The sequence below is a fragment of the Typopeltis vanoorti genome, chromosome 22, assembly GCF_054136105.1.
Source record: "Typopeltis vanoorti isolate ZY-2024b chromosome 22, IOZ_Tvanoo_1.0, whole genome shotgun sequence".
Taxonomy (NCBI): domain Eukaryota; kingdom Metazoa; phylum Arthropoda; class Arachnida; order Uropygi; family Thelyphonidae; genus Typopeltis; species Typopeltis vanoorti.
This window is the reverse complement of record NC_143570.1, coordinates 44891277-44912066: the sequence shown is the minus strand read 5'-3', so window position 1 is coordinate 44912066 and position 20790 is coordinate 44891277. Positions and strand designations below refer to the sequence as shown.

Sequence of the window (20790 nt, the reverse complement as noted above, 5' to 3'; positions counted from 1 at the left end):
CTCTTCCATGATTCAGGTGGGTTCCAGCTAGCCATCCTTTCTGACATCTTGTATATGAATGAAGAAGGGTCCAAACTTTTAAATGAAGAGAAGTGTGTGTTAATACATGTAACTTACGGAAAAATATAATTAATTATAAATATGTCAAATTTATCCCGAACACCCTGTATAATCAGAATACACTAGATCAGTGATGGCGAACCTTTTTACCCAGGTGTGTCAAACATCTTCTTTTTTTAAATATTGACGTTGTTGATGTGCCACTTGCATACATGCATTATAAATTTAACTACATAATCATAGATGGTAACTTATACATATCATATTATGCTATTTATTTAATAGGACATTGATATAAAATCTATGAATTCATATTATACAATTAATTTAATAAAGTGAAATTACAAACTTACATTACATTTAATAACTTTTCTGTTGCTGAGTACTGGTAGAAAGTTGCTTTATAGAACGGCTATAGCGTGTACATTTTAATGCTACATAGGCAGCGCTCAAATCATTGCTCAATCTATTTTTCCCTTTTGATTTGATATTATTTAAGGCAGAAAATAGAGTTTCACAAGAGTATGTAGAAGAGAAAATTGTTAGAACAACTTTAGCAAAGATTTTAAGAGCATGAAAGTTTTTGGGAAGGCTATTCCACATGCTTAGAATTTCATAGTCTGAATTTTTACATGAGATATCATGCTGAAGTTCCAGCTCAAGTTCTTTTAAATCATTTCTAAGAGCAATAAACTTTCTTTTCCAGATAGGATTACACTGGAAGTCGGCTAGTTGCATTTCTAGATCTTTTAAATCCAACCACTCAAAGCCATCTAATTTAAGATACATGAATTCTGTTTCATCAAGATACTTTATGAATTGGATTGTTTGTTCCAACATTCGAAATTGCTCAAATCTAGAAGAAAACTGCTCAGTTACTGACTTTAGAACTTCAATAGATTGGTTGATATGTTGATCACGATTTTTGGGGCTGGTTTTGTTAAAAAAAAATTTTCACTCTTGAGAAATACTTAAAATTGTTACTTTCTAAATCACATTGAAATATTCTGAGTTTATTCTCAAAGCTCTTGATCATGCCAAACATAACATCGACAGATTTTCTGAAACCTTGCAATTGTATATTAAGTTCATTCAGGTGCAATGAAAAATCTGTGAAAAACATCAGCTTACTGAGCCAAGTAGAATCATTCAATTGAGAAAATTCGTGATCCATGCCCTTCGTATTTAAATATAATTTCATTTCATTTAAACATTCAACAAACCGTTCAAGTACTTGGCCATGACTTAACCATCAAATATTATTGTACATTAATAGACCATTCTACACTGATTCAACTTTGCTTAAAAGTGAATTAAATTCTCGTTTGTTTAAAGCCCTGGCAGCAATAAAATTAGTTACCTTTGTCACAATTCTCATCACATCATCCAAATCCTTTAAGCCTGATTTCACACACAGTGTCTCCTGATATATAATACAATGGAAACAAACCAGGGGATGACCAACATTATGAAAGTCCTCAAATAAAAATGGTGCACACTTTACGAAAGCTTCTTTAATATAATCACCATCACTAAGTGGTTTCCCATGTTCAACAATAGTATGTGAAATATTGTAACTTGGGGCTACTAAATTTGAAGGTCCTGAAACAAATTTAATTAAAGTCCCTGATTGTGATTCTGCCAGTTTTAGATGCTGCGATATGTATTCTTTGCGTTCTTCAAAAGTTTTTTCTAGGAGCCATTTGTGCTTAGTTTCAAATGGCTCCTAGAATTTTAAGTAACAATCTCTGTAAAATGTCTTCTTACATTCCCAGTTCTACTCACAGATAGCTCACTACACAATTTACAGAGAACTTTATCGCCTCTATCAATAACACCATATTGTTAAGTCCAGGTATCTTGGAAATTTCTTCCACTTCCTTTCTGTGATAATTTTAGTTTTTTATTAGTGCTAGCTGCCATTGTAAAAGGGTTCACAAATTAAAAATGAGCACAATTATATACAGTGGTAATTAAGCAGTAATAATTAATAAGAAATAAGAATTACTGGAAATGAATTATACACCAGCAACTCAAATTACTTAAGTGGCAGACCATGCAAGACTACCAGTAGTTCTTTCTTCAGCAGGGTTGCCAGATTTATTACCAGTACATTCATAGCAAGCTTGTTACATTTTACTCTCTATCATGCTACTAAATAGCAGCTATTTCGTAGGTTTTGTTGCGACACTGTCCTAAGTTGTTACTATTTGCATTATTTAACAAAATTTACTGAATTTATTGCAACTATAAAAATGTTTTCATTATTTACTCAGATAAATTCAATATTTAATGCTGCAAATTATATTTTCTGTTAAAGTGGTTTTAAATATGTTTAGAACTTGTATTACTCAGTCAAGAGACTTGGAATGCATGCATGAACGATTTTCACACAGAAGTCAAATGAAAACTTTAAGTTTATAATATATAAAGCATGTATTTATAAGTTTGTATCATATAATATTGATAATAATTTTTATGAGTTTTTATAATACCATGTGACTATGCAGAAATTATAATGATTAAGAAAGAAAACGTAAACTTAAAACACTCATTGTTTATAGGCTAGTTACAAAATAAAATAGAAATAAGCTAATTACAAAATAAAATAGAAACATGCTAACTATAAATATAATTCTTTCAATGAACCTTCACCATAACTGAGAGCAATCTTACACGATTTATTGCAGTTTTTTCATCAGAATACCAATATCTTTCAAAATCCAAGGTGTGTCACCTGAAACCCTCAAGTGTGTCAGTGCTGACACACGTCATAGGTTCGCCATCACTGCACTAGATTATGCTGAATTGAAAATTTGCTACATTATGAAAATAGCTAGCTTATCTTTTATAAAAAAGATAAGATAGCTATCTTTTTAAATGTCTGAGACTGATTTTAAAAAAAAAATCATTCAATACATACCAAAAGCTTCTTAAAATACTATTCTTCATACAATTATTTTTTATGTGCATCCTTCTCTCAAAAGTTTGTAAACTTATCCTACATTTAGTGCCATGATTGGGAACAGATGTTAATTTCAACTAAATTCAAACCACATCACATAAAATAATTATTTTCACTTTACAGTATATTTTTTATGCATTTCTATGTAAACATATAAACGTGTACAATTTCTTAAGAATTCAGAAAGTTCAGTTATTTTTTTAAATTATTTACCGTATATTATCACGTATAATGCAAAAAATTTACAGTAAAAAATACTACTTAAAGTTAGGGGTTCGCATTATATGCGGATCCTAAAAAATATAACATCTTATTAGACTTGCACACACAATATATACTGCCTAATACCTATGCAACCAAATCTACTTGACTCACTCGCATTCAGCGACCGAGCGCGCATCATATCTGCGCATAAAGCCAGTAATGTAAGTAGTGCTAATGATAGAGCACAGTTAGGTATATCGGTTTAAGCATAGTTCATTTTAAATATTATTCGTTAAACAAACCTAGCCTGAAAATGAGCCAACAGAAACGTAAACGTTCATCTTTTGAAGCAGGATTTAAATTGCGTGTTGTGCAGTTTGCAGAAGAACATAATAACAGTGTTGCTATGAGAGAATTTGGTGTAGCAGAGAGTAATATTAGATTTTGGCGTAAGCAAAAAGACAGTCTTGAAAAAATCCCCAAAACGAAACATGCCCATCGTGGAGATGTAGCATCCTTTCCAGAACTCGAAGAAGAGCTAAATGAATGGATTTTGACGCAACGACAAGATGGCATTATAGTAACAAGAAATGCAATTCGTTTTCGAGCTCTACAACTCAAGAATGGTAAATTCAAGGACACACCAGGTATTTCATCTTTTCTTGCTTCGCCTGGGTGGTGCAGCAGATTTATGGAACGCAAAGCATTAACATTACGACACCAAACAAAAATTGCGCAGAAGTTACCAAAGCAGCTTAAAGAAAAAGTGCAGTCCTTCTATAAATTTATCATAAAATTACGGAAGTGTCATGGATATGAACTTTCCCAAATTGGCAGTATGGATGAGACGCCCATGTACTTTGATATGCGTAGGAATCGAACAGTAAACTCAGTTGGTGAAAAGGGTGTCTTCATAAAAACAACGGGACATGAAAAAACACATTTTACCGTTGTTCTAGCATGCATGGCAGACAAAACCAAATTAAAGCTGACAGTGATATTTAAAAGGAAGAAAATTCCAAAGCATATGAAATTTCCACCAGGTGTAATTGTTCGCGCCAATCAGAAAGGTTGGATGGATGAAGAAAGTGTACAATTTTGGCTGGATTAAGTATGGAACATACATCCAGGTAGCTTGTTATGTCAACAAATCATGCTAGTCTGGGATATGTTCCGGGCACATTTAACGGAGGCAAGCAAAGAGAAAGCACGTGAGCTACATACAGACCTAGCAGTCATACCGGGTGGTCTAACTTCCGTTTTGCAGCTGCTTGATGTCAGCTTGAATAAGCCGTTTAAAGATCACGTACGTGAAAAATGGAGAGAACGGATGTCATCTGGTTTGGTGAAGATGAAAGTGGGAATTTTTAGAAGCCTGAGATCACCCTAGTAACCAGGGTTAAAGAAACATGGGATTCGATACCATCTGAAATGATTCAACGCTCATTTCTTAAATGTGGAATAAGTAATTCAATGGATGGATCCGAAGATCACATCATATACGAAAGAGAGGATGATGCACAACAAAATGGAGAGCATGAAGACGATGATGACAACTGCTACACTGATGACGCAATCCCTACAGATGAATTTATAAATGAAATGTTTGATGACTCAAAAGATGAAGAAGAATTTAAAGGATTTTGACATTTTGTTTTAAAATAAATATTTCTTTCATTAATTCGTATTGTATTATTTATAATGTTATGGAACAAGATTAACAGATTGCATTATATGTGGACATGGCATTTCAGGGATAGTTTTCAAACAAAATTTCTAGTTCGTGTTATACACGATAATATACGGTAACTTCCAAATAATATTAAATTCCAAATCCACTAAAACAGGATGCTGTTCTTACATTTGAGATGGTGTCTTAATGTTAAAGTCTCCTTAAAGAAGATTCTTGATTCTGCCCAGAAAAGAAAATCGAGCAGTGATTTACCAGGCAATTTTCTATTTTTCTAGTAATTTCCATGATCAATTTCATCTATGCCTGAACACATGAAGCATCTGACTGCAACTTCACAAGACAACTTCAAACTCGCTAACTTATTTCCCTTATTCATTGTCACTTCTACCTCCAATTCTAGGGAACTTCTATAGCCATCATGAAGAAAATATAGCATTTGTTCTTCTGCTAAGACACAAATTAAAACTTGACTGGGATGCAAGAAACTTAAATTTATTAAGGCTTTTCAACTGAAAACAAGGAGACAACCTCAATATAACTGTTATAACTAGTGAAAGGAAGTTCCAAAGCCCATAGCATACCAATATCCTACAGGAAATTCGCTATAGCCAACTATCATTCATCTCTTTAAGGCTTCTTATAGAGCAAATCACGTCTATGGTTAGTTTCATCTATGCAAACCTTACCAAAAATAAGTAAGATGCAAGTCAATTCTTATATAATTTAACTGGAAAGAAGATACTACAGTTTATATATTAGTTAGTAAACTAATTTGGTTGGCCAAGTGGTTAGAGTATTCACTCTCCCAACCAACAGGTTGCAGGTTCAAATCCTGCATGGGCATAGATGTTTGTGACTGTCTTTAGATGGGAGATTAAATTCATCATCCTGTGCGAGACCACCATCCTGCTTATTTGAGAGCTGAAAAAGATCTATGTTTGGTCTCTACAGCAGGGTTTCCAGATTATGTAAAAAATAAAGAAAATACAAAAAATATATATAATTAATAAAAATAGAAAAAAAATTTCAAACTGTAAAGTTTTTGCGTGACTGGGGGGATTATAAAAAGGTTATTACATGTATTTGTGGTGAATGAAATAAAGCAAAATCCAATTATTCAATAAATTTGCATATATCTTAGCTCTTTTCAAGTATAAAATAAAATAACTTACAAAAGTTGATGATAAATAGAATGGCTGCAAGTACACACACATAGAAAAAACCATCAGGGAACTCTGAAAGATGTCCACCAACAATAGGGCCAACAATAAACCCCAAACTAGACACAGCATTAAAAGTACCAAATACTTTAGATTGCTGGTTGTCTGATATGGTATCTGCTAAATATGCCCGACAAAGGCTTTGGCTATGTTTAAAAACTCCTGAAAGCAAAGAATACAGTTATAAATTTAACTGATAATCCTATTAAAGCATACAAAATAATTAAAACATATAGAGATCATACAAAATAACCCTATCTTCATAAGTTCTATATTATAGATAATGCTTATAAGTATTGCAGTTTTACCAATTAAATGCATATATATATATATGAAAATTATCCTCTTAAAATACCTGGTTTCAGCAATCCTTAACAAAAGAGCTGCAATGCAGCCTGGCAATTCAGGGAATTGCTAGGCTACAAATGAGGAAAGGAAGAAGGAAGGAAAAATAGCACCGCACCACTATATAAGGGAGAATTAAAATCAGTGGTGTGTTAAACTATGGGCAAGTTTGTGTATCACGTGTGTAGTGTCAAAGATGACAAAGGCTTGTTCAAGATAAAATGTCCACTAACAGGAATAGATCTCTTCTAAAGAGGAGCATGGATCTATTAAGGGGCAGTCTTGTTTCAGTAATCCAGCAGTATTTTATAATAGGGCAACAAGTGTACTGGAAATAGCAAATATGTTATAAATAATAATTTTTAATTTCCCGACATTTCGATCCTCATATTAAGGTCATCATCTGGAGTATACACACATATACAGGGTGTTCGGGATAAATTTGACATATTTATAATTAATTATATTTTTCCGTAAGTTACATGTATTAACACACACTTCTATTCATTTAAAAGTTTGGACCCTTCTTCATTCACATACAAGATGTCAGAAAGGATGGATAGCTGGAACCCACCTGAATCATGGAAGAGAATAACTTGTATCATGATGATTCGTGCCCGCCATCAAAATAAGGATATTACGACTGCTGCCCAATGCTCCCTGAATACAGTAAAAACAATCAGGCATGAACTAGAGACTTGCAATGGTGACTACGAGGATGTAGCAAGAAGAAAGATCCCTAGCAGACGATCTGATTGCGTTCGTACAGCAGAATTCCTCGCAAATCTGCAGGAACAGGTGTTGAAGAACCCTGGCATTGGAATTCGGGCTTTGTTCGTGGAGTTGCTAACTGTAGTCAAGCCCTGGATAACAAGGGTAGGCAATGGTAGGCCGTATGTATGGCAGCAGGATTCGGCCCCTTGCCACACCTCTGGGAAAAGTCAAAAATGGTTGTCTGAAAATTTCTACGACTTCACCAGTCCAAATGTTTGGCCTCCAAACTCCCCAGACTTTAACCCCATGGATTATTTTGTATGGGGCGCAGTTGAAAAAGACACCAATCGCACTTCCAGTAATACAAAAGCCCAGTTAATGGATAAAATTAAAACAGTTTTTGCGGCCCTTCCCAGGGAGACTGTAGCATCAGCTTGTTCGAGGTTCCGAAGCAGAATTGAAGCTGTGATCGATGCTAATGGTGGTTATTTTGAGTAAATCTTGTTGATAGTATTGTAATTAACTCTGCCTGTAATGTTTTTTTGTTCAATTCATTAAATTTAATAGATACAAAGAAGATTTTCTTTTTCCTTACGAAACTGTCAAATTTATCCCGAACACCCTGTATATACAGAGACAAGCTACATTACATTTCACATAGTATGCTAAAGAGGCAATGATCTGATCAACGATTATTCTAATGGCCCGACTTCTAGTGAAAATAAAATTAAAAAAATAAATGAAATAAAATAACTACATCAAGCTATATTCCATTTAAGACAATATCAGAGAAACATTCTTTCACATAAATTGTTTTATTATAGTAAAAATGATATCCTAATTTAACATGACAATTGTTATATTAGATTTAAGATACTGGATTATTTATGGTCCTATTTATAATTAACTCTTAGGGAGAAAGGTTAAGTGGGGAGAATATCTGAATTCCATATTCTTGGAATTTTTAGACCCTCATTATTGTTAAGATTAGGGTGGTTGATAAGAATCTCACAGGCCTCCTTAAATTTATGTTCATACCATGTTTTGGTGTGGTATAAACAACAAGTGCTTTTCCAGTCAATTAGGAATAGCTACATCTTAATCCCAATATGATGTTTTTCTTTTTAATTAAAATAAGCATGTTAGAAAGAGAGAGAGATTAAAGATATTATTGGAATGGTATCAACATACACTGGCAGGATGGCTTCAAAAGAACATCAAAACCTGATGTCATTTCACAGGACAAAAACAAATTAGTGCCATAAAAAAAAAAAAAAGGGGGAGGGGGAGAGCAGGACTGAATTATTAAGAATAGCAGTCTACATCCTACTTCTAATGTGTTTGTTTTTAGTTAAAATAATCAAGAGAGAGGTCTGCTAGTACAAGCACAGAATGCACAAAATTGGAAGCTTCTTATGGAGTCAAAACAGGGTAATATCAGCCCATTTTTGGCTTCAAAGAAGCACAATTTCAAAAATAATGAAAATGAAGATTAATTTCACCAAAAAATAAAATGTTCAATAACAAAACCCAACATTCAACGAATAGCTCAAAATTTGGAAATTAATTCAGTATTATTAAACATACACTGTGGCATTTATTTTCACAGTATGCAATTAATACTGATATATAAGAAAAATTTTACAGCAAATATACATTCTAAAATCTCTTTCACGTTACTTACCTGCAAACCAACGAGCCAAAATAAAGAGCCAAAGAACAGAACACATGCCTAATAACATATAGGCTCCAGCAATAATCAGAAGACAAACTTGAAGCACAAACTTCCTGCCTTGGACATCACTCCAGTGTCCCTAGAGCCATTTCAATTGTATTTTGATATATGTTCCTATTTAACAGGAGCACAATTAAGACACTAACTATTTACATTTATATATTTATTACTAAAATACTGAGCACTGATAAATATGAATAAAGGAATAAATATTTAATACATAGCAATCTCTCTCTCTCACATATACAGTTAGAATAATGCATCAAGATAGGGGTGGGACAAAGGGACCACTGCATTTCATGTATACTAATGCCAGGAATATTAGGAACAAGAAGGAAGAATTTTTGGCCTTGATTGGCTCTTCCTGGCCACAGATTATTGGCATTAGTGAAACATAGCTGACGGAAGATGATATAGTTAGTGGGATAGAATGTGTAGGTTATAGTGTGTTTGGGAGGGATAAGAGAATAAAATGGGAGGAGGGGTGTTATTGATGATAGCTGATGAACTGCAGCCAAGGAGAATTGAAGTTGTATCGCAGGACACAACTTCAAGGAGAATTGAAGTTGTATCGCAGGGTAGTGAAAAGAGCTCATTTGAGGCTATTTGGTGTGAGATTGAGACTGGCAGAACAAAATATACAGTTGGGTGCTGCTATAGACCAGGTGATGGAATAGATGGTGGAGATAGTATGCATAAACAAATTGATGAAGTGAGTGGAAGGAGGGTAATTATTATGGGGGATTTCAACTATGGTAACATTGATTGGAAGGAGGAGAGGGCACATGTGAGGAAAGAAATGGATTTAATCAATTATTAAGGGATAACTATCTGAGACAGCATGTAATTGAAAATACTAGGGGTGCGAGAGTGCTTGACCTGGTAATAGCATCTGAGAATTTGACTGTAATGAATATGACCATGTTGCCACCTATTGGTAAGAGTGATCATAAGGTCTTGACCTGGGAGGTGGCTAAAGGTGTGGAATTTTCGATTAAGACAAGGTATATGTGGAATTACCATGCTGGCAAATATGACAAGCTTAGGAGATTGCATCATTTGTTCGCTGATGATGCAAAGTTGGGTAGGGCAATAGTGAATGCAGAAGATGTCAAAATCTTGCAGGATGACTTGGATAGATTGGAGTTCTGGGCTAAGGAGAATGGATGTCAATTTAATGTGACAAAATGTAAGGTTATGCATTTTGGGGTGAAAAGATTAGCAGCAGTATACCACATTGGTGGAACTGTACTCCAGGGAGATTGATGAGGCCAGTGACTTGGGAGTGTTGGTAGATAAAGAGATGAAGTTTAGGGGGCACATTGCAAAAGTAGCTAAATCAGCTCATCAACTCACTTGGGTGTTGAAAAATACCTTGACGAGCAGAGACAAGCAAGTTATGGTACCTCTGTACCAAGCCTTGATAAGACCTCATCTCGACTACTGTGCCCAGATTTGGTCATCTAGATTCCTTCTTGATGGGCAGGAGGTGGAGAGGATCCAGAGGCGAGTGACTAAGATGATAGCAGGTTTATGGAATGAACCTTATGAGAACAGATTGAAGATTTGTGGGTTGCAGAAATTAGTTGATAGGCAGAAAATGGGAGATATGATTGAGACATTCAAATTGCTAAAGGGTTTCTATAGGATTAATTCAGAGGATATTTTTGAGATCAGGAATGGTGGTGGGAGAACTAGGGGACACCTATGGAAGCTGGGCAAGAGTGTGGTTAGCAAGGGTGTTAGAGCTGGGTTCTTTACTTTTAGAGTGGTAAATGAGTGGAATAAGCTGCCAGAGTCTGTTGTGGGTGCTATGACGGTGAGTGAGTTCAAGGCAAGGTATGATAGATACTATGAGAATGTCATATAGTTGTGTGGACATGATGTTTAGGGCTTCCCTCGATGAGTCCAAGGACTCTCTGGAGTCGCCCGTAATAACAGTAATAATATAATAAACACTACATCGAACTGCAATAAATAATGTATCTTCTTGATTGATAAAATAAAGCTTTTGACTCCATTATTAAAGATTAAGATCATTTAACGGTAAAATAATGCAATACACAATAATGTAAAAAATACAGTATATCTTTAAAAGCAAGACTTGGCATTTCTTCATTAAGACTCATTTACCAAATTAAGTAATTAGTGAACTGAATCTAAAAGAAAGTGATATGGTTCTTCGTTAAAAACATTGTTTACTTTATTTAGTGAAATAAATGAGGATTAAAATTTGGTTACTTTTTAAGATTCATGAAGTAAAAACTTAAACTTAAAAACTTAACTGTGGAGAAACACTGAGTTAGGAAATGAAAACCTAATTTTTAAACACTGGATGACAAAAAACTACCACATAAAACTGTGGTGGATGTCATTTAAAAAAAAAAAAAAAAAAGTTTGAAACTTACCTCAAGATTTCCATAACTGATAGGCAATTTGAGTGAAAAAAAAACTTGGGTTACTTTAATGACTGAATAACAATATCAAAGTAGAAACTACACTGAATTCATTAAAATTCAGCCAACGATTTACACTTATATTTCATTTCCAAAAAAGTTATTATTTCACCTGCTCTGTTATGATTATTTCTCCATTAATGATGTCTTTAAAAATTCCCCATGATCACAAACAGTCAAGCTTATTGGGAAGTCAAGATAAGTCAACAAGATGAATTAGAACATCTTGCATCCCTTGAATTGGTAGGTTCTTCAAGCTCTTCGACGAGTTATAATTTTCTGGTTCGAGGTATCAAAGAAGTTGAGTTGCTGCTTTACATAATTACTAAGCTGTTCATCTTCTCAAAGTTAGTTACATTTAATAACTTCTCTTATGATTTTCCAAATTTGAAAAGTACATTCCTTTCTTAATTTTTGGTTTTGCCAATTCTCAGAAATTCTATTTAAGAAAAAAAAAAAAATCTATCACCAAAGTTTTAATCCACAACAAAATAAAATTATATTTGACAAAAAAATTATATTCTTGCTTAATCCTTTACTCAAGTGTAAGCAAATGAAGTTTATACATGAAATACCGTTATGACTAAACTACCTGTAGCTGTTGACGTTACAAGTGAGTAGCAGTCTTCCCAAAAACATTATGGAAAGGGCTACTACATTGGTTTTGACCTTTGAGGTCTTGTTCGGTAGGAGGCAGACCCAGGAAGTCAGTGAGGGAAAAATTGTCAACAGTTATCTCTAATCTAGTGATCCAGAGAGTTTTACATCATTTTACTACTATTGGGTTGGCAAAAAAGTTCGTTCGGTTTTTCAGAGTGGAATGAAACATTTTATTTAATATATATAATACATACTAGTCAGTTATATATTGATCCTCTTTATCAATGACCTCTTGCCATCTGTCCACCAATTTCATTATGGCACGTTCATAAAACTCCTAAGGTTTACTGGCGAAAAACTGATCCGGGTGTCTTTTGACAGCCTCCTCATTAATCGATAATTCACTAATTATCAATTATTTTCATTTATTCTGATTATCAATTATTAGCGGAATAATTGATAATCAGAAGATGCCAGGTCCGGTGAATATGGAGGATGCAGCAAAACATCCCAGCCAAGACGTAACAATTTACTCAGAGTTGTTAACGATGTGTGGGGTCTGGCATTGTCGTAGTGAAAGACAACTCCTTTCCGATTTGCCAATTCAGGACGGTTTGTGCTAATCGTACAGGCCAGTCGTGTTAACTGTGAGCAACAGACAGTTGAATCAATCGTTCTGCCTGACGGTAACACCTCGTAGTGGACAACACCTTTATAATTCCACCACACAGAGAGCACGATCTTCTTTTGGTGCAATCCCGCTTTCGAGTTTATTTGTGGCAGTTCACTCTTGTACCCCATGATCTTTTACATACCATGTTATCGTACACGACCCATTTTTCATCTCTCATAAACATCCACTTCAAAAATGGGTCGTTTTCTTGGCGACGCCGCAGGGAATCATAGATGGATATGTGAGCAGTCGTATTGGCCCCAGTCAATTCATGCAGCACCCAAACATTAAGTTTTGAAACATATCCCAGCTTGTGCAAATGGTTTTCAACACTTGCATGGGATATGTTCAGTACTGCAGCAATCTCCCACGCTGTTTGTGACGGATTTTTGTCTACGATATCCTTCACAACACTCGAATCAACCTCAGTTGGGTGACCGGCCCGAGGCGCATCACTGACATAGAAATTTCCAGAACGGAATTTGGAAAACCACTTTTGGCATACGTGTTCTGTTAAAGCACCATCCCCATATACGCTGTATATTTTTTATGGGCTCTGCAGCTTGTTTGCCTTTTTTGAAATAAAAAAGCAAAAATATGCCAGTAATGTACGTTATTTCCTTCCATTTCTAAAAATATGTTACACACACGCAACTGAAGTAGGCCGAACAAAAATTTACTGAAAGGTTATGTGAAATGTCGTCTTTCAACTTGCCAATAGCACTGCGCAGTAGTGCAACAATAGCGACAGGAGAAGTGGCATAAACTTGTACTAACGCATAAACCGAACGAACTTATTTGCCAACCCAATAGTAGATGGGAAATGTGATTTCTGCATTTAATCAACCTTGGTTTCTGGGTTGACTCCCACTGACAAGAACTAAATAAAGATCAGAAGTGATCTGGATAGTGGACCTTCCCATAATGATTTAGCATTTCTGGGATAATGGGCTACTGATGTGAAGTCAACAGCTTCTATATACAAGTAACCTAGTGACAAGGATACTTTAGGTGCTAACTGTTTTTTTGCTTACACTTGGGACAAGGATTAAAAAGAATATTTTATCAAATATAATATTACTTTGTCACCAAGTCAAAAAAAAAATAAAAATTTATCCACTGACTATAATTCTTTCCAAATCTTTAGGTCTTGAGCAGGATAAAACTGAATTTCATATTGAAAATAAGAACTTATAAGAAAGTTTGAAAACAAATAAAAGTTGAGCAACTCTCAGATGTGAACTGTATACTAAAATACACAAACATTATTCAAGAAAAATGAGAGTTTGAGAACAGGAAACAAACCTTGGAAAGTCGGTGGCAAATCGTAAAGGAAAACATTGATTGATTCAGCCAGAGAGGCATGTGGTGAGGTTCTCTGCAAGGATAGAAAAATCAAAACTCCATGATGGACACAGGAAGTTAAAGAAGCAGTGAAGGAAAAGAAGAAAGCATATCAAAAGCAAATAAGTCTAAATAATATCCTGGCAAATAAGTTAGCATGTGCTCTTAGAGAATACAGAGACAAATGTAAGAAAATTAAACAACACTGCATAAAACTAGTTAAACAAAAGTCATGGGAAGACTTTGGTAAGAACATAGAAAATAAATATCAAGGTGGTAAGATATTCTAGAGGTTGTTGAAAAAGCTCAGAAATGGAGGAGAGTACGCTATAAAAGGAATTAGAGATGATAAAGGTGACATTTAAACTGGTGAAAAAGATATCCTTGATGTATGGAGTTATTACTTTGAAAAATTGCTAAACAAAATAAACAGTGACAGCAGAATAGTAAAAAAAACACTCAAGTCATACAATCAGGAATACATATCCATACTTAAAGTAGAAAAAGCCATCAAAAGCCTGAAATGTGGAAAGGCAGTGGGAATAGATGATATACAACCAGAAATGCTCAATATGGAGGTATAAAAGTTTTACAGTGACTGCACTGCATAGTTCAGAAGGCCTGGACAGAGGGACAAATTCCAGATGATTGGAGTAAAACTTTCATAGCACCCATATACAAAAAGAGAAATAAAACCGAATGTGAGAATTACAGAGGTATTTCCCAAATGAGTGTTCCTGGTAAGATTTATGGAAGTATACTTGAGAAACGGCTGAGAAGGATTGTGGGAGGGAAGCTTGGAGAACAAGCTGCATTCAGGTCAAACAGAGGCTGTCAGGATAAAATTTTCACTTTACAACAAATAGTTGAGAAATCATGGGAATATCACAAAGATCTGTATTTAAGTTTTGTAGATTTGGAAAAGGCATATGACAAGGTGCCAAGAGAGAAGCTATAGTTGCATGGTGTCAATGGGGCATTATACCAAGCAATACTTAGTTTCTATTTGAGATGTAAGTCAGCAGTTAGAATTGAAAGAAGTACAGGAAGATGGTTTAATGTTTAATATGGTATCAGACAAGGATGCACATTATCCTCTCTGTTATTCATCATCTATATGGATCAAATTATGAAAGAAAGTGGTATTAAACCTGATATCAAAATTGGAGATGTTAATCTCAGCTCTTTGCTTTGGGTAGATGATGTTATACTTCCAAATAAATCTGCTACAAGTCTGCGAGATTCCCTGACTAAATTGAATAACTGTTGTAATATATACGGTATGAAGATCAGCAATAATAAGACAAAGACAATCAAAACAGGCAGAAGCACTGAAAATATCAACTGCCTTGTTGTGAGTGGAGAACCTATAGAACAAGTAAAACATTTCAGCTACCTCTTGATTTTTAGTGAAGATGGTAAATTAAATATGGAAATAGATAACAGAATCATAAATTAAAGATACCAAGAAATTATATACTTGGTTTAATCCTTTTCCAAGTGTAAGCAAACATAGTTTGTGCCTTAAATATATATAATCAGGTCTAGGGCAACTCATTTATAGAAGCTAATGACCTCATACCACTTCCCTTAGCATCCCATGATGAAAAGCACATATCCTTATGGGTATGTATAATGCTATGTATTATGGGAAGGGTCACGACCCAGACTGGTTTTCACCTTTACTGAGGTCTCGTCAGTGGGAGCCAGACCCAGACGTGATACTAAGGTTGAAGTAATAAAGAAATCGTATTTTCATATAAAAAAACAAGTTGCCAAAAGGTTTTACACCTTATTATTAAAATTCTCTGCATTAGAAATAGTTGTTGGAGGTTTTTCCACTTGGTTATACTATAAATTAAAGATACCAAAAAATTATATACGTGCTTTAATCCTATTCCAAGTGTGAGCAAACACAGTTTTCATCTGAAATATATATAATCAGGAAAAGGATTAAACCAAGTATATAATTTCTTGGTGTCTTTAATTTATAGTATAACCAAGTAGAAAAACTTCCAACAACTATCTCTAATCCAGAAGTTTAATAATATGTGATACCTTTTGGCAACACGTATATGAAAATATGGACTTCTGTATTACTTCAACCTTAGTATCAACTCTGGGTTTGGCTCTCACTGACCTCAATAAAGGTCGAAACTGGTCTGGTAGTGACCCTTCCCATAATGCATAGCATTGTACATACCCGTAAGGATATATGCTTTGCATCATGGGATACCAAGGCAAGTGATGTGAAGTCATTAGCTTCTATATACAAATTACCCTGGTCCTGATTATATATATTTCAGGAGAAAACTGTGTTTGCTTACACTTGGAAAAGGATTAAACCAAGTATATAATTTCTTGGTATATTTAATTTATAGTATAATCAAGTGGAAAAACTTCCAACAGACAACAAAATTGGTACGGTAGGAAATCAACTGAATATATATAATTCAGTTGATTTATTATATTATAAATCAACTGAATTATATATTATAAAGTTATATAATATATAATTCAGTTCTATTATAAAGTTATATGGAATAAGAGAGAAATTAGTCATAACACTAAATTAGCTGTATACAAGGAGTGTTCAAACCAATTTTTAGTTATGGATCTGAGAGCTGGTTTAGGAGTGTGAACAGATGCCATCAATAGCAATATCATATTAAAAATGAGAATATTAGGAAAGAATTTGCATTCAGGAATGTGTTAGCAGAGCTTATCTCAGTTGATATGGTCATTTAAAGTGTTCTCTGCCAGGTTGGCAGGAAAAAGACCCTGAGGGAGACCAAGATAAAGATGGATTGATACAGCAAAAAGTTCCTTAGAAGACAAAAACATAAGCTCTGATAATGTTGGAGTCTTGACAGCTAACAGATTGATTTGGAGGAAAATTGTAAATAGGAAGTTAGTAATGATGCAAGTTTTTCATGTAGTACTATGATATCCTATACACCTCTTGAGGATACATGTCAGGAATTTGATGATGATTATGACTATTATTCTAGCAAATAAGAAAATTTTACAAGAATAACAAGAGACTGATCAAAGTTTAATGCTTAAAGGAGTGGCCAATGAGTAATAATGACTATCACACTTTCAAGTCCTACACAGAGAAAACAGGATTTTGTAGTAGTTAATTGTAAAGCAGGAAGTGCAATCACCTCTTCTTGGTTTTGACACAAAGGGCAAAATATCCAATTTATTGTTCTAGACCATATTCCATAACAAAATAAGAGCATGCAAGTCTTTCACATGAAAGGCGTGTGCTGTTGGAAATGCAAGATATATTTCTATTATGAAGCAACAGCTCGCAAACAGCATTGAGGAATAAATAGAATTAAATATGGTTTACTTACATAAAACAATATTTTCTTTCTATTCCAGAATTCTTATATAGGAAAGGAATATCTGAATTTTTTAAGTATCTGAAAAAAATTAAAAACACTCAATAAACCAACATTAAAATTAGCTTCTGTTATCGATTCTCCAAAGGGTGAAGTTCACCCATTATTAATATCTGGAGTATACAGGATACGCTGCCAGTAGATTCTGAACAGACTCAGATTTGAACAGCGAGAACACCAGAATTATATAGTTGAACTAATGTGGATAAAGTGGATTAGAAAACCATGTGCTCAGGCATGGTCGGCATCTGAATGCCCATAAATGTGGTGGTAGACATATTTCTATATTCTTCAGGAACGATGCTGACAGATCTTCCAGTTTGTCCATAGTACAAGTTATAAGTACAAGAAACTTTCATACATTTGGAACTGAAAGGGAAGGGAAGGGAGATGGATCTGCAGGAGAGAAGACAAAGGAAAATGTCTTCATACTGGAGTTTGAAAGCAATGCAAAGTTTATATCTTAAACTCTAAAGATACTATGATAGTTATTTTAACTGCAGTGCCCCAAATGTACGAATAATAATAGCATTACTGTAATCTGTATACAAAGAAGAATGTAAGATGAAGTGAGAAACAAGTTTGTTTTTTTTTAATTTAATTAATTTATTTATTTTTATTTTATTTTATTATTATATTTGCACTGTAGACACACTAGATGAGAAAATACAATGAATAAAGGCAAGTTCAACTGTGAGGGAAACCTAGTTGGTTAATGAAGGTTTTTTTTTATAATACCATATGGGGGGAAAGGCAATGGGGAATTTCTAAATGTATCCACTATTGTGGATAGGTTTCTATAAACTGAGAAAGAAAATGTAACATGATGAAAGTGTCTAGAAAAGACAGACTATTGTAATTTTGTTTACAAATTCTTGGATCTCTATTAATGAATCTTGCATTAACTCAACAATAACATCCACAAATCTATATCATACAAAGGCTTAGAACGAATGTTGCAAAGTTATATAAATTTCTGTCTGAAGTCACTTAGCCAATTCACAGGGTTTCTCACTGTTTCTGCAATTTGTGTGGTTTATTTTCATGCACAAATAATCCTGAATTAATCAAATTCAAAGCTTGACACTTGGTGGGAAATCCTGTTTAGGTAAATTCACAGCATTTTCCCAGAGATATGTTGGTAAATAATGAAACAATATCTACACTAATTAGAAGACTAGTTAAAATACCTATGAATGCAAACTTGAGTTTTGAAATTGATTTTAAAATCCAAAGCATTTTTGATATGAGAGATCAAATTCCTGACGTGTTTCCTCAAGGAGTGTACAGGATACTATGATAGTAACTGTCATAATGACAACTTTATTACTAACACTGTTGACAATTTTCTACCAAATTAGTCCTATGTTTGTTTAAGAATAGGCACATAAGTTATCCTAGTTGTTTAAAATTTAAGATGGGGAGAAAAAAACTTACCTGAAAACAATTTTAGTGATGTAAAATTTGTCAACGGCATCTTTCAGTACAATGAAACAAAATACAAAACAGAAGCATTTTAAAAAGTACCATCATAGCCTTACGACAACAACCAGTCAGTATAACTCCTGATTAATTTTTAAAAAAAATTTATATACATGCTCAGACATATTTTAATTAGTTAGGAATTTTATTGACTAGTTGTTCTTATACTATGATGGCACTTTTTAAATGGTTCTGTTATTTATATGTTGTATTCCATTGTCATTGTAATGAATACCTGAAATGGCTTGATCGCCATAAGTGTCGATAAAGCCATTTCAGGTATTCAAAATTGTTAATTATACCAGCTAATTGCAGAGAAAATTGGATTTAAACTTGGTAGGTACATTTTGGGACACCCTGTATATTCCCATGATTTTTCAATCATTTGTCATAAGGTGAAAAATCTAATCCTGATATTGCTAATTGGCCTAAACACAACTTGCTTCCCTTAGCTTTACTTCTTCTCAAGCATGCTTGCATAAATATTAATTGAAAACTCAATAAGGAAATTCTGTAATTCTGAAATTCAATTTTATTCTCTTTTATACAGATGGGTAAAAGAGATTTACTGCAATCATTTGAACTTGGGCTTTAAACCCATACTGAATTATGCAATGTAGCCATTACTGTAAAACTTTTAAAACACCACTCTGATGTTTCTGGTTGAATATTATCTACTCCATTCCCTTTCCATATTTCAGGGTTTTTTTTTTAACCTTAGGTATTTATCTGTACTACTAACTGCATCCCAACTTAATTTTTTACTAAATATTTTCTGTCCTTCATTTCATTTAACAATCTTTCAACATAATTAAACCTGACTCTAGAATATCTTCAGTTTTTGTTATAGCTGACAGCTTTGATTCCATTTAGAGAACTCTTTCCTCCATTACTAACTTTGTCAGCAGGCTACAGAACAGCCAACTTGATATTTATATCCCATGTTTATATTTTACCAAAGTTCATCATCAAATTCCTGACATTTATCCTCAAGGGGTGTACAGGATATGACAGTACTACATGACAAACTCATATTGCCAATAACTTTGAATCTACAATTTTCCTCCAAACCAATCTGTTACCTATTAAGATTAAAACATTATCAGATTTTAATTTCTGTCATGGTTTTAGTTTCAGTAAAAAAAAATGTGTCATAAGGCACATTTTTTTTTACTGTAACAATCCACCTATATCTTGGTCTTCCTCTAGGTCTTTTTCCTGCCAACCTGGCAGAGAACACTTGTTTTCCTAATCCTTCCTCTCCCATTCTGTTTAAGTGACCATATCATGACCTTAGATTCGCTCTGCAAACACATTCCTGGATGCTAACAATGTCAAGTTCTTTCCTAATATCCTCATTTTCAATATAATATTGGCATTGATGTCATCTGTTCATGGTCCTAATCTTTCTCAGGACTCTCATATCTGTGGTCTCTAGTCTTTGGTCGAGTGTTTTATTTCTAATCCAGCTCTCAGATCCCTAAGTTAAAACTGTCTTGAACACCGTCTTGTATACAATTAAGTGTTGTAACTAATTTCGCTCTTATTCCATATAAATTTATTCAGTTGACTTCCTACCATTCTAGATTTGTTGATTCTGTTGTCTATTTCAATATTTAATTTACAATCTTCACTAAAAATTGTGCCTAAACAGGTGAAATGTTTTACTTGTTCTATATGTTCTCCATTCACAATGTTTCTGCCAATTTTCATTGTCTTGTTATTGCTGATTTTCATATCAAATTTATTACAACGGTTATTCAATTAGTCAGGGAATCTTGCAGACTTATACTGGATTTATTTAGAAGTATAACATAAAGTAAAGAGCTGAGATTAACATCTCCACTTTTGATATCAGGTTTAATGCTATTTTCTTTCATAATGTGATC

The 20790-nt window shown here is 33.9% G+C and overlaps 1 protein-coding gene across 2 annotated transcripts in view; it reads right to left on the bottom strand.

Annotated features, from left to right (window-relative positions):
* Positions 1 to 20790, bottom strand: part of LOC150094379 (solute carrier family 67 member A2-like) — a 64894-nt gene that overhangs the window by 3918 nt on the left and 40186 nt on the right. For both annotated transcript variants that reach the window (XM_090412078.1, XM_090412080.1), the window contains exons 5-6: positions 8886 to 9015; positions 6095 to 6304 (exon numbers count right to left, since the gene is read on the bottom strand). In XM_090412078.1, coding sequence (XP_090268204.1) covers positions 6095 to 6304; positions 8886 to 9015 — 340 coding nt within the window. The remainder of the gene's footprint in view (positions 1 to 6094; positions 6305 to 8885; positions 9016 to 20790) is intronic.